General features: G+C 38.5%; 1 protein-coding gene and 1 non-coding gene across 6 annotated transcripts in view; both read right to left on the bottom strand.

Moving 5' to 3' along the window:
• The window catches only part of LOC133572329 (uncharacterized), a 91,028-nt gene that overhangs the window by 9,248 nt on the left and 67,954 nt on the right, over positions 1-13,826 (bottom strand). For 4 of the 5 annotated variants that reach the window (XM_061925244.2, XM_061925245.2, XM_072911892.1 and 1 more), the window contains one exon: positions 5,022-5,282. In XM_061925244.2, the coding sequence (XP_061781228.1) occupies positions 5,022-5,282 (261 nt within the window). Of the gene's footprint in view, positions 1-5,021; positions 5,283-11,195; positions 11,463-12,465; positions 12,909-13,826 lie in introns of those variants that run through there. The other variant, XM_061925246.2, reaches the window with a different exon arrangement.
• On the bottom strand, positions 13,475-13,593 carry LOC133572401 (5S ribosomal RNA). The gene has a single exon (XR_009810543.1). It is a non-coding gene; the product is annotated as a 5S ribosomal RNA (ribosomal RNA).

Genomic DNA, 13,826 nt, shown 5'->3' with positions numbered 1-13,826 from the left:
CCCGGGGTGGACCGCTCGCCTGTGCATCGGCTGGGAACATCTCTGCGCTGCTGACCCGTCTCCGCTCGGGATGGTGTCCTGCTGGCCCCACTATGGACTGGACTCTTACTATTATGTTGGATCCACTATGGACTGGACTCTCACAATATTATGTCAGACCCACTCGACATCCATTGCTTTCGGTGGGGGGGGGGGGGGGGGGGTTACCCACATATGCGGTCCTCTCCAAGGTTTCTCATAGTCATTCACATACGTCCCACTGGGGTGAGTGTTTCCTTGCCCTTATGTGGGCTTTGTACCGAGGATGTCGTTGTGGCTTGTGCAGCCCTTTGAGACACTTGTGATTTAGGGCTATATAAATAAACATTGATTGATTGACATTGAAGCTACCTGGACAATGTAGTAAGCTAAGCTACAAGTTACTCTCAATTAAATGGAGCTAAGCTATCCTCAGAGAAATGTTGCACGCTACACTACAAGCTACACTGCAAAAGTAGCTTGCCATGTCAAAGCTACATTTAACAGAATTTATATATATATATATATATATATATATATATATATATATATATATATATATATATATATATATATATATATATATATATATATATATATATATATATATATATATATATATATATATATATAGGCCCACATGTATAATATCAATGATTATGTTGTCCATGGAAAGAAGTTAGTAAGAAGCAAAAGAAAAACAACCAACCATGGATGACAAAAGGACTGAAAAATGCTTGTCACAAAAAAAAGACATTATATGGAATATTAATGACACAGACATCTATAGAGGCAGAAAATAAGTATAGGAAATATAAAAACAAGCTAATTGGTATACTAGGAACATGTAAGAAGGAATACTACAAGACAATTATTAAAGAAGAACAGAAACAACATGAGAGCAACATGGGGCATCCTAAATAGCATCATTAAAAATGCTGCTAAGAAAGATTACCCCCAGTACTTTCTACATGGAAATACAAAAAATGACAATATGAACCAAATAGTTGAACGTTTTAATGATTACTTTGTTAATATCGAAAAAAATGTGGAACAAAGATTTCCAAATGCAGATGATGGATCAGTTGAGGACTTGAGTGAGCTCATAGACAGAAATCCCAATTCCATGTTTCTTAAGAACGTGACAAAAGAAGAAATAATCAAAATTGTAAAACATTGTAAATCCAAGACCTCAACCGACTGTCATGGAATAGATATGGTAACCATAAAAAAGGTTATAGAAGACATTTCAGAACCTCTGACATATATCAGCAACGTATCATTTCTAACCAGCAAATTCCCTGACAAAATGAAAATTGCGAAAGTCGTACCAATTTATAAGAATGGAGACATACACCAGTTTACTAACTACACACCAGAATTCACAGCAAATATCTCAACATGGATAGCATTAATCCAAATAACAGAGGAAATGAGCAATGCAATAGATGGTAAAGGATGTGCGGCCGCAGTATTCATGGACTTAACTAAAGCATTTGACACAATTAATCATGATATTTTAATAACAAAACTAGAACGATATGGCATCAGAGGTTTGGTCTTGAACTGGGTAAGAAGCTATTTAACCAACAGGAAGCAATATGTGAAGATGGGTGAAAATATGTCAACACGGCTAGATATATCTTGTGGTGTACCCCAGGGATAAATACTGGGACCAAGATTGTTTCATCTCTATATAAACCACATTTGTAAAGTTACAAAGGACTTAAAGTTAGTTTTATTTGCAGACGACACAACTGCTTTCTGTTCAGGAGAAAACACACAGAAGATAATACAAATAATAACAGAAGAAATGAACACATTAAAAAGATGCTTTGACTATCGTTGAATTTCAGTAAAAGTAAAATAATGCTATTTGGTAATAGTAGAAGAGAAAGTCAAACACAAATACAAATAGATGGAATAGACATTGAAAGGGTAAAATAAACCAGATTTTTGGGAGTATTAATAGATGATAAAATTAACTGGAAATCTCATATACAAAATATAAAACATAAGGTGGCGACTTGTCCAGGGTGTACCCCGCCTTCCGCCCGATTGTAGCTGAGATAGGCTCCAGCGCCCCCCGCGACCCCAAAGGGAATAAGCGGTAGAAAATGGATGGATGGAAGGTGGCAAAAACATTTCAATAATGAATAAAGCAAAATATGTCCCGGGCCAAAAATTACTTCATATTCTCTACTGCTCACTAGTGTTACATATCTGACTTATTGTGTAGAAATATGGGAAATAACTACAAAAGTACACTTCATTCATTAACTGTGTTACAAAAAAGATCAGTTATAATAATACATCATGTTGGATATAGACAACATACAAACTATTTATTTATTGAATCCCAAATACTGAAATTCCACCACATAGTGAATTAGCAAACAGCTAAAATGATACACAAAGCAAACTATAACCTGCTAGCCAAGAATGTACAACAATTATCAACAAAAGAGGAGAAATATAATCTTAGAGAAAAATGTAATTTAAAACATTTGTATGCACGTACAACACTTAAGACTTTCAGTATATCAGTATGTGGAATTAAATGATGGAATGGATGAAGCAAAGCAATCAAACAATGTACTAATATGATCCACTTCAAGAAACTCTTCACACATAAAGTGTTTACAAAGTACAAAGAAGAAGATAAACATTCTCAATTTATTTCATCCATCATTCATTTTCTACATCATCTTACTCATCTCACCATATGAAATATAACTTACTTCACTCATTATTATTTATTTATTTTTATTGTGATTACTTATGGAGTATATTGTGAATACATTGAGAACAGGAAGTGAACTAAAGTGTTAGCAACTGTTATGTAAAAGAAAAGGGGTAGAATTAAATAAGCTCTACTTCTTCTTACTCCTTTTCCAACATGTTGAAATGACAAACTGGAAATTGTGAAGTATCATGTTGTATACATGCATGTGTGATGTATCATGTTGTATGCATGCATGTGTGATGTATCATGTTGTATGCATGCATGTGTGATGTATCATGTTGTATGCATGCATGTGTGATGTATCATGTTGTATGCATGCATGTGTGATTTATCATGTTGTATGTATGCATGTGTGATGTATCATGTTGTATGCATGCATGTGTGATGTATCATGTTGTATGCATGCATGTGTGATGTATAATGTATTATGCATGCATGTGTGATGCATCATGTATGCATGCATGTGTGATGTTTCATGTTGTATAAATGCATGTGTGATGTATCATGTTGTATGCATGCATGTGTGATGTATCATGTTGTATGCATGCATGTGTGATGTTTCATGTTGTATGCATGCGTGTGTGATGCATCATGTTGTATGCATGCATATGTGATGCATCATGTTGTATGCATGCATGTTTGATGTATCATGTTGTATGCTTGCATGTTCCAAATAAACTCAACACAACTCAACTCAACTAACACTTGGTGGACATTCAAGCCACAAAATGCAAATGGAGTATTGTTGGTGTATTTTGGATGGTTATAGAGGACCTCCGATTGGCTCCATTGCAAGTGGACTTATTTTTACATTTATGAGTTAGAATTAGGGCTGGGTGATGTATGGAATATACTGGATATATAGTGGGTTTGTCTCTGTGCGATATAGAAAATGACTATATGGTGATATTGGAGTACCGGTATATGTTCTCACAAAGTTGCTTTTAGCTGCAGGCATTACACTACAGGCTCTTCTCACTCTTTCTTGTCTCTCCTTCTCACAGAGACATAAAACAAGCGCACCTTCTTACATACGTCACATACTGTCACGTGTGCAACGTCATACGCTCTCACGGAGCAGACAGGTAGCGGCATGGTAACGTTAGCTGTGGTGCTAGTGGTAATACGAGAGAAAGAAGGTGCCAATCTGGTAACAAATGAAGGAATAATTCATTCCCAAGACAAACAGCAGGGGGTCCATCGTCTGGCGGTGGTTTGGCTTCAAGCGAGTAGATGGTGAACAAGTATGCGGCAAAAGCGTTGCTACAAAAAGTAGCAGCACTGCTAATGTAGCATCATTTGAAAAGTCACCCGCTAGAGAATGAGGAGTGCATGAAACTCTGCATGTCAACATATTCGTTCAGTGCCACACCCACAAAATGCCCAAGCAACCATTTCCACATCAACACCGTATGAAACAAATAGTCAACAACAGAACGAGATAACGTCCGCAGGAACCTACCACATAGTGAAGGACATACACTATTTGATTTCCTATTATGCAGCTCATTTTTATTTGACACTTATTGAAATATCTTGTGTGACATCATGCACAAAATTGTACTTTATTTGTTTTGAACTATTGTAGTGGTGTTCTGTACAGAAAGTGCACTTTATTTTAGTGTTGCTTTGATATGTCATCTTAGTGACATCATGCACAAAAGTGCACTAATAGCTTGTTTTAAAATGTCTCTGACAATCTTGCACTTTCTGTTTTGAAATGACATGAATGTTTGTGCCACTGCTTAATAACTGTTTAATAAATACACTTTTGCTAAATTGACTTAGTTGTGATTTCCCTCTCTGCATGAAAGTTTAAAAGTAGCATATATTAATGCAGTATGAAGAAGAATGTTTTAATGTAGACACATAGAATCATCATACTGCTGTGATTATATGCATCAAGTGTTCATTCAAAGCTTAGGCAAAATATCCACATATATATGGTGTATCGTGACATGGACTAAAAATAGAGATATTAATAAAAGGCCATATCGCCCAGCCCTACTTAAAATGCGATTTTTATTTTTTAATATATATATATATATATCCACCATCATGTCTTTTATAAAGATTGTGAACAATAGAAAAATTCCCAAAAAGTGCAGTTCTCCTCTAAATTCCAATGATTAGATTTAAGACTTGAAGTGTATGAGCATGAAGTGATGAAGCCTACTTGGATGAGTCTTCTAAGACAAAGTGAACAGTCCAGTTGTGATGGATTGAATGCCCTGAGAATAAAATGATATGTGCTTACTTGGACTGTGATGAAGCTGTGAGGACTCAGGTGCTTTGTCTTCATGCTCTTCAGTCTTCACAGAGACAACAGTCAGTGGAAACTTGCTGACATCATCCTCCTCCTGCCCTACAACACACTCTCCCTCCTCTTCCTCTTTCATGTGTGGATCCTCCTCTTCCTCTTTTATGTGGGTGGGCTGTGGATCATCCTCTTCCTCTTTAATGTAGGTGGGCTGTGGATCATCCTCTTCATCTTTAATGTGAAGGGGCTGTTGAACGTCTGTTGGGTAAATAAGTAAATAAGATAAAGAGAGAATATAAATAGTTTTGGACTGACACTGTTAACACAATGACATTATTTGTGTTCTTTCGTGTGTTGTGTTAAAAAAAGTGTAGCAAAACAACCAATAAAAACACGGGAAATGCTTCCTTTTATCCCAGCCACTAAAATTCATTCAAAAGTACAAAAACAGACTTGGAAATTTGATGAGGAGCAAGTTTTTTTATAAGTACAAGGCAGCATTGATTGAGGCATTCTTAACTTTACACTCACTGATATAAAGTGTGTAAATATTGTATTCTGTATACGGTCTATGACACCTAAACTTTATCTCTAAAATTAACCACAATTTGTGGTGTAAAATGACGTCTGGAACTCAAGATAGTTCCACATGTCTGGGAACGCCACCGATGGATAATCCTTGATATTACTCAACAAATCTTTAGGGATCTATTCCGTTTCATAATTAGATTTTTTTCTCGTATCTGCTTTTCGCAGGAAGATCTCGGCCAGGGGTGTTTAAACTAATTTTAGATGGGGGGCCACGTGGAGGAAGATCTACTCCAAGTTGGCCGGACTGGTAAAATCACGGGAAGATAACGTAAAAAATAAAGACAATTGCAGATTTTTTTCTTTGTTTAAAAATAGAACAAACACATTCTGAAAATGTACAAATCATGTTGTTGTTTTTTTTTTTACATACAATAGTATTCTATCTTTAGTTGTCCTTTTTTACACTTTCAGAATCAATTATGTGATATAATCATCAGTCAACTCATTGGTGTTCATTTTCAATCTATCAAGATAAATAAATAATATCAAAATAAAATTACAGGATGTTATTGATGTAGTTTGCTCATTTTCCCCGACTGGTGCACTAACATCATGTGTTTTAGTTGTGTTTTACATATCTAGCATCATCTACAAAGATACAAAGAATTGCTATTGCGACATCTAGGACACATTTAGAACAGCAGTTTCTTTCATTCAAAAATTTCGACTAATTTTTGTACTTAGCCAACTCAGCCTGTCTCATTCACTCATTCACACACTAATGGCGGGATCTGCCATGCAAGGCGCTTACCACGACCCATCAGGAGCAAGGGTGAAGTGTCCTGCTCAAGGACACAACAGACGTGACTAGGTTGGTAGAAGGTGGGGATTGAACCAGGAACCCTCAGGCACGGCCACTCTACCAACCGTGCCACTAGCCTTCCACCATCAACCTGCCTCCTAGCCTTCCACTATCGACCTGCCTGCTAGCCTTCCACCATCAACCTGCCTACCAGCCTTCCACCATCGACCTGCCTCCTAGCCTTCCACCATCGACCTTCCTGCTAGCCTTCCACCATCGGCCTGCCTGCTAGCCTTCCACCGTCGACCTGCTTGCTAGCCTTCCACCGTCGACCTGCCTGCTAGCCTTCCACCGTCGACCTGCCTGCTAGCCTTCCACCATCGGCCTGCCTGCTAGCCTTCCACCATCGACCTGCCTGCTAGCCTTCCACCATCGACCTGCCTACCAGCCTTCCACCATCGACCTGCCTACTAGCCTTCCATCGACCTGCTGTTTGCCTCCAGCCATTGGCTTTGTCTACGGGCTTCCACCCGTCGGCCTTGGTTGCTAGTCTTTAGCCCTGTCTGCTAACATCTTCAAAAGTGGTAAAACGAGTGGAACTTCTCCTCTCACTATGTCACATATTATTACATTGTGTTTTATACTTTTGTGTGGTTTTACTGGTGTCCCAAATGGGTCTGGTCACCCCCACTCACGAGCTATGCTACCGGTACTTCAAGATGAACAGTTTGACATATTTGATAATTTGACAATTCATCATAGTGGTAGCTACAAAAAAACCTCGGCCTTATCTTAGTTGAAGATTTCTGTGACTTTGGACAAAACAAAATGGCTGCATACTATGGTAGAGTCCATTAATTCTTATTGTTTCCTTGTTTTGAGAGATCACGTCAACATTACTGCATCCTCCCCTATTGTGAGCACTTACTTTCACAGATTAAAGACTCAAAAGATGGTAACTTTAAGCGCAAATGTTTAGTTATATTATTGTTATTGCTCTCAGAAAATGTTGAGACTAATCCAGGCCCTGATACACCTACACAATGTTTTACACCTGCGGATTTTAAAACTAGATCTGGTCTTGGGTTTATTCATAGCAACGTTCGGAGTTTACTCCCAAAACTGGATATGATTAAGATCTGGATAAACTCAACAAATGCTGATATTGTAGTCTTATCTGAAACTTGGCTTAAACAATCTGTGCTTGATAAAGATATTTACATTCATGGCTATAATGTCTATCGTACTGACCGACAAAGAAAAGGTGGTGGAGTGGCCATATATATAAAGCAGAGGTTTGATGTTAAATTTGTGCTCTCTGAATCAGTAAGTAAAGAACTTGAACTGTTAGCACTTGAAATCGAATTAGCCAGAAATCACCACATTATGGTAGTGGGGTGTTATAGGCCTCCATCTGCCCCAACTAATTCTCTATCTACTCTTGTTAAGCTTCTGTCTCAACTGAAATACAATGAAATAGTGATTTGAACTGGGACTGGCTCACATCTGTGTCTGACTCTTTGAAAGCACAGTGTGAATCTCTAAATTCAACACAATTAATTAACTCAGCTACAAGACCTAATCCTAAATGCCCTCAAAAAGCTACACTCATTGACTTAATTCTAACAAATATGCCCTTTAAATGTGTTCCATCTGGTGTTTTCCCTAATGATGTGAGTGATCATTGTGTGATTGCAGTAGTGCGAGACACAAGGATTCCTAAAAGCAAGCCTCGTCTTCTTGAAAAACATTATATGAAATTATTTGAGACGCAAGCTTTTTTACATGACTTGCATCTTTTTAATTGGGATAGAATTGCTCTTTTTGATAATGTTGAACTGGCTTGGAAACATTTTCACGAAAACTTCTTGAGTATAGTGAACAAACATGCCCCTTTTAGAAAATGTAGGGTTAAAGGACGTGACAATCAGTGGTTTACATCGGACCTGTCAGATGTATTGCATGAGCGTAATGCTGCTTGGGCCAGGGCACGCAAGTCAAGGTTAGAAGCAGATTGGTTGAATTTTAGACAATTAAGAAATCAATTTACCTCTCTCCTTCGGAAAGTCAAATCAGAATTGTATTTCTCCACAACAACTGAAAACCTCAAACACCCAAAGAAGTTTTGGAAAATCATCAAATCTTTGTCAGCCTGCTGTAATTCAGTCAATCTCCCACCTAGTATACTTGTTGATGGTGTCAGAGTAAGTGACAGAAGAGAAATGGGTAGTCATTATAATAATCATTTTATTTCCTCTGGTTTTCTCTATAATTCTGACAACTCTACTGAAGTTCCGCTAACTCCAGAAAAAAAGAACCGTTGAAAATACCCAGGTTTTTAACTTTACGCCCTTTACCACAACAGAGGTCAAGAGGGCTCTAAAACAACTTAAACCTAGAAAGCCAGCTGGCTCAGATACATTGGAGCAGCTCTTCCTAAAGTTGGCAGCTGAAATTACAGCTGGACCACAGACTCACATTTTTAACCTTACTCTAATTTCAAATGAAATCCCCTTGGATTGGAAATCTTCCCTTGTAATCCCCTTATTAAAAGGAGGTGACCCTAGTAATCTAAATAATTACAGACCAATCTCTAAACTCTCTGTTCTAGCAAAAGTGCTTGAATCCCTTATCAGTGAACAGATAAAAGACTTTTTGGACACCAACTTTATTCTGTCACCATTTCAGTCAGGTTTTGGCAGAAATCCCAGTACTGTTACTGCTGCTATGAAGTTTATAAATGATGTAACTGAAGCTCTTGACAAGAAGCAGTGCTGTCTGTCCCTCTTTATTGACTTTTCAAAGGCATGTTATACTGTTGATCTCATTTTAATCAAACGTCTTTCAGCTATTGTTTTTTCTCAGCAAGCAGTTGGATGGTTTGCAAATGACCTCACAAGTAGAACTCAGGCTGTTCAGATAGAAGGTTCCTTCTCGGACGTACTGCAAGTGAAAAAGGGTGTCCCTCAAGGTTCTGTGTTGGGCCCATTATTAATTAATAATTAATCATCTTGGACAGAATATTCCGAACTCAACTTTCCATTCCTACGCTGATGATACTGTCATATACTGCACAGCACCCACTCCTGCTGAGGCCTTTAAATATCTACAACATGCATTTGACAGAGTACAAGAACAACTTTGCTACCTTTAACTGCTTTTAAATGCAGAGAAAACATGTTCTTTATCACATCAAAAACTGTAAGATCAGCACTGTGTGAGAACATTTGAACAAGAAATGGGCAACAAATTGTGTTAGTATCTGCTTTTAAATATTTAGGATTTTTAATTGATGACCACTTGAGTTTTAAGGAGCACATTCAGTATGTTGTAAAAAAAAACCTGACAGTTTTACTGGGATTTTATTATAGAAACAAGTCTTGCTTTTCTTTTACTGTGAAACAGAAATTGGTGGAGACAACTTTTTTACCTGTTATTGACTATGGAGATGTATTGTACATGAATGCTACTGCTGGTTGTCTCCACAAGCTGGATAGTGTGTACCACGGGGCACTGACATTCATCACCAACTAACTCACCATTGTGTGTTATACTCAATGGTTAACTTACTCACCATTGTGTGTTATACTCAATGGTTAACTTACTCACCATTGTGTGTTATACTCAATGGTAAACTTACTCACCATTGTGTGTTATACTCAACGGTTAACTTACTCACCATTGTGTGTTATACTCAAAGGTTAACTTACTCACCATTGTGTGTTATACTCAATGGTTAACTGGACATCTTTATGTGCTCGACGCCTCAATCATTGGTATGTGTTCATCTACAAAACTATTCTGGGTATCACTCCATCTTATCTGTCTTGTCTTTTAACAAAGAAACAAGGAAGTCACAATCTTCTTTCAATGAATGTTCTGCAATTTGTCGTCCCCAAAGTAAGAACTGAACTGGGCAAGAAAGCATTTAGGTTTTCAGCAGTGAAGGCTTGGAATAACCTACAATCCAATATTCAACTTCAAACCCTTGTTTCATTGAATGAGTTTAAAGCTTCTGTGAAAGGATTGCAGTCTACCTTGTCTGTATGCACATGTGTTATGTCAGCAAGTTTTAATGGTGTACATTTGATGTTTTATGTGTTGTTTACTTTTTTTAATGTAACCTTGTTGCTGCCCTCTTGGCCAGGTCTCCCTTGGAAAAGAGATCTTTGATCTCAATGGGATTTGTACCTGTTTAAATAAATAAATAAATAAAATTAAAAAAAAACACCAGCTGTTTATTTGAAGTCTTAAAGAAGTCAACTATGTGTGCAGTGCAAGGTGAAATGCAGTTATGTCATCTTCTTGTCAATAACACACACATCAACCTTTTGCGTGTTGTTGCTTCCTTATTTGTCATTATTCAAAGCTGATTTTAATGTGTAGCAGCGGCAGCTGAACTCAATGTGACAACGTGTCATAGTTACGTCAGTCATCTGGAATTAAAAATACAAATAGTTGTGTCGTTAGTCCAGAATCTTCACGGTCCTCATGGACGACATAATTAGGAACTAGTACTAAAAAAAATGGTACTTGGTATACATCCCTAATCTTCACCACTAAACCTTTGAAATATGCTGACATATGTGCTGCTAAAGGTAAATAAACAGTAGCCATATTGAATGTTTGCCTTCATTTGACCACGTGAGGTAAGGAGGACGGCCTCTAGGTCACATGGTTACACCCCAGCAATTACACTGTTGATGATTGATGAGCATTCATTTTTAAATGGTGGTGTTAAAAAGCAAGTATATCTCCATCTTTAGTCATAAATGTGGCCCCCGGATGAACATGTGTCACAAACATTGTATTAGATGATATGTGGATGTTGTGCTTACTTGGACTGTGATGAAGCCGTGAGGACTCAGGTGCTTTGTCTTCATGCTCTTCAGTCTTCACAGAGACAACAGTCAGTGGAAACTTGCTGACATCATCCTCCTCCTGCCCTACAGGACACTCTCCTTCCTCTTCCTCTTTAAAATAGGGGGGCTTCGGATCCTTCTCGTCCCCTTTCAAATGTGAGGGCTGTGGATCCTCTAAAGTGAAACTGTCCCCCTGCAGATGAGGGAGACATTCTTCTTGGTGTCCAATCAGCTGATGGATGTCTACAGGACACAAACAAAACACATTTTAACTCCTACATGCTAAATATTAAATTGTACATGAAATATAGGGCTGTGGCTATTGAAAATGTTATTAATCAAGTGTTCTACTGGAAATGTTTTCGATTAATTGAGTAACTGGATAAAACTTAGTGTTGCTTGGTTAAAGACAAATTTAAGCGACTTTAAGACATTTCACTTAATAATGAACGGCCAATTGGTTTGAGATGGTATGAGATCAAGATGTCATCTTTAGATCAGGCTTTGTTTTTTCCACAATCACTGCCACATTAAAAAGTTAAAGTACCAATGATTGTCACACACACACTAGGTGTGGCCAGATTGTTCTCTGCATTTGACCCATTAACCTTGATCACCCGCTGGGAGGTGAGGGGAGCAGTGAGAAGCAGCGGTGGTTGGCTCGGGAATCATTTTTACAGTGATTTAACCCCCAATTCCAACCCTTGATGCTGAGTGCCAAGCAGGGAGGTAATGGGTCCCATTTGTATAGTCTTTAGTATGACACAAGCTACTGATCTCAGGGTGGACACTCTAACCACTAGGCCACTGAGTAGGTGGATGTAGCAGGTGTTGTAGTAGGTTAATGGCTGCACCAATATGAAGGAAATAACAGGTCAGTATAGCTTTTACACACATAAATAACTTGTCAAACCTGCCAGCTAGCAGGCAAGGTTTACAGCGTCGTAACCGACTCTGACTTTGTCTTACCTCTCTTATTTTTGGAGGTCAAACTCTCGAGCTTTAAATACTCAGGAGTTTGCACTTAACCTGCTCTCTGGAATATTCCCCCGGTGACTGTGTGAGTTTTGTGTAAACATGTTGATACACTTTGTTACAAACTGAGAGGAACATCAACCTCTCATAAATATTGTGTGTCTGAACATCCTCACATGACAATTCATCTTCCTATAGACAATCTATTGAAGAAAAGTGTTAATAATAAATATAAAGTTAGTAAAGATGTGAGAGTAAGAAGTAAACAAACCTGTTGTGTGTAACACAACTTGATGTTTTTCATGTTGTCGCTCCTTCTCCTCTTTTGTTGGACAAAGTTCCTCCTCGTACTCTGCTATGGTTCTTTCGCACATTTTCACACAATCACAACACTTTACACTCACACTTGATCTCTGCTTAGCGATGTGTTTTCATCTCTCTTTGTTAGCAGCTAACAAGCTAAGCTAACTAGCAAGCTAAGCTAGCTCTAGAAGTGCGCTCAGACTAATATACAAACAGTTATTATGACTCTATTTAATAGAGTGTAATAAAGGACATATATGTGTACATGGACGCACAGATTAAGAACACTGAACTGTGACGACTGCAATAACGTCTTCACCGTCAGACGCCATCTTGCTTTATCCTCGCCCTGTTTGCTTCGCGCGCAGTCTTGTCAGATCTCGCGAGAGAAACAATTAACCAGCTCTTTTCCAGATCTCGCGAGAGAAACAAGTACAAACCAGCTCTTTTCCAGATCTCGCGAGAGAAACAAGTACAAACCAGCTCTATTTCAGATCTCGCGAGAGAAACAAGTAACAAGCTCTTCCCCCCCACCCCCGGTACAACTATTTCCACATTCTGAAAATAAAAATAAACTTGTACATTTTCAAAACAAAGACATACAACTTATTTTGGTAAATAAACAGTAGCTTATATGACCCCTTTAAATCCTAAGTTGCGTGATCAGAGCGAGACGAGTCGTGGCTCCTCAGCTTCATGCAGGACGGAGTGGTAGGAGGCGTGGGCGAGGTTGACTGACTGCAAAAGACCACACCATTATTTTTAAATCAATCTAAATATTGCTCTAGTTGGTATTTGTGTTTGAAATCCTGTTGTAAAGATTTGTACCTTCAACTGTAGTTGTAAATATTAAGTGGAATTGTATTATAATAACCGAATATATTCCCTTATTTTGGAATAGTTGCAATTAAAGCAATACATGAATCACAACAGCTGTAGTCTCAGCACTTTGTAGCGCCCTCTGGCGTGAGTGTAAAAGATTACAGCACCTGGTATTCCCAGGGGGTCTCCCATCCAAGTACTAACCAGGCCCGACCCTGCTTAGCTTCCGAGATCGGACGAGATCGGGCGTGTTCAGGGTAGTATGGCCGTAAGCCGAAAGACGAGGTAAAAACAACCTTTTTAAATGTAACTCTTACAGACGGGATGGGAGACAATTATTATTTATCTAAGAGCCTGGTGCGCATGCGTACACTAATGTGCTTTTTCTGGCTGTGTGATTGTCTTCCTTTGCTACGGCGGTCAAGTTGCTTTCACGGTGGATATTTGCCTCCGGAGCTCCAGCGGAAGCTCCCCCTCACTGTGCCCACACTGCTCTCTCATGCTGCG

The sequence above is a fragment of the Nerophis lumbriciformis genome, linkage group LG29 (assembly GCF_033978685.3).
Source record: "Nerophis lumbriciformis linkage group LG29, RoL_Nlum_v2.1, whole genome shotgun sequence".
NCBI classification, from domain to species: domain Eukaryota; kingdom Metazoa; phylum Chordata; class Actinopteri; order Syngnathiformes; family Syngnathidae; genus Nerophis; species Nerophis lumbriciformis.
Note: the sequence above shows the minus strand (reverse complement) of the source record. Positions and strands in the feature narration are given on the sequence as shown.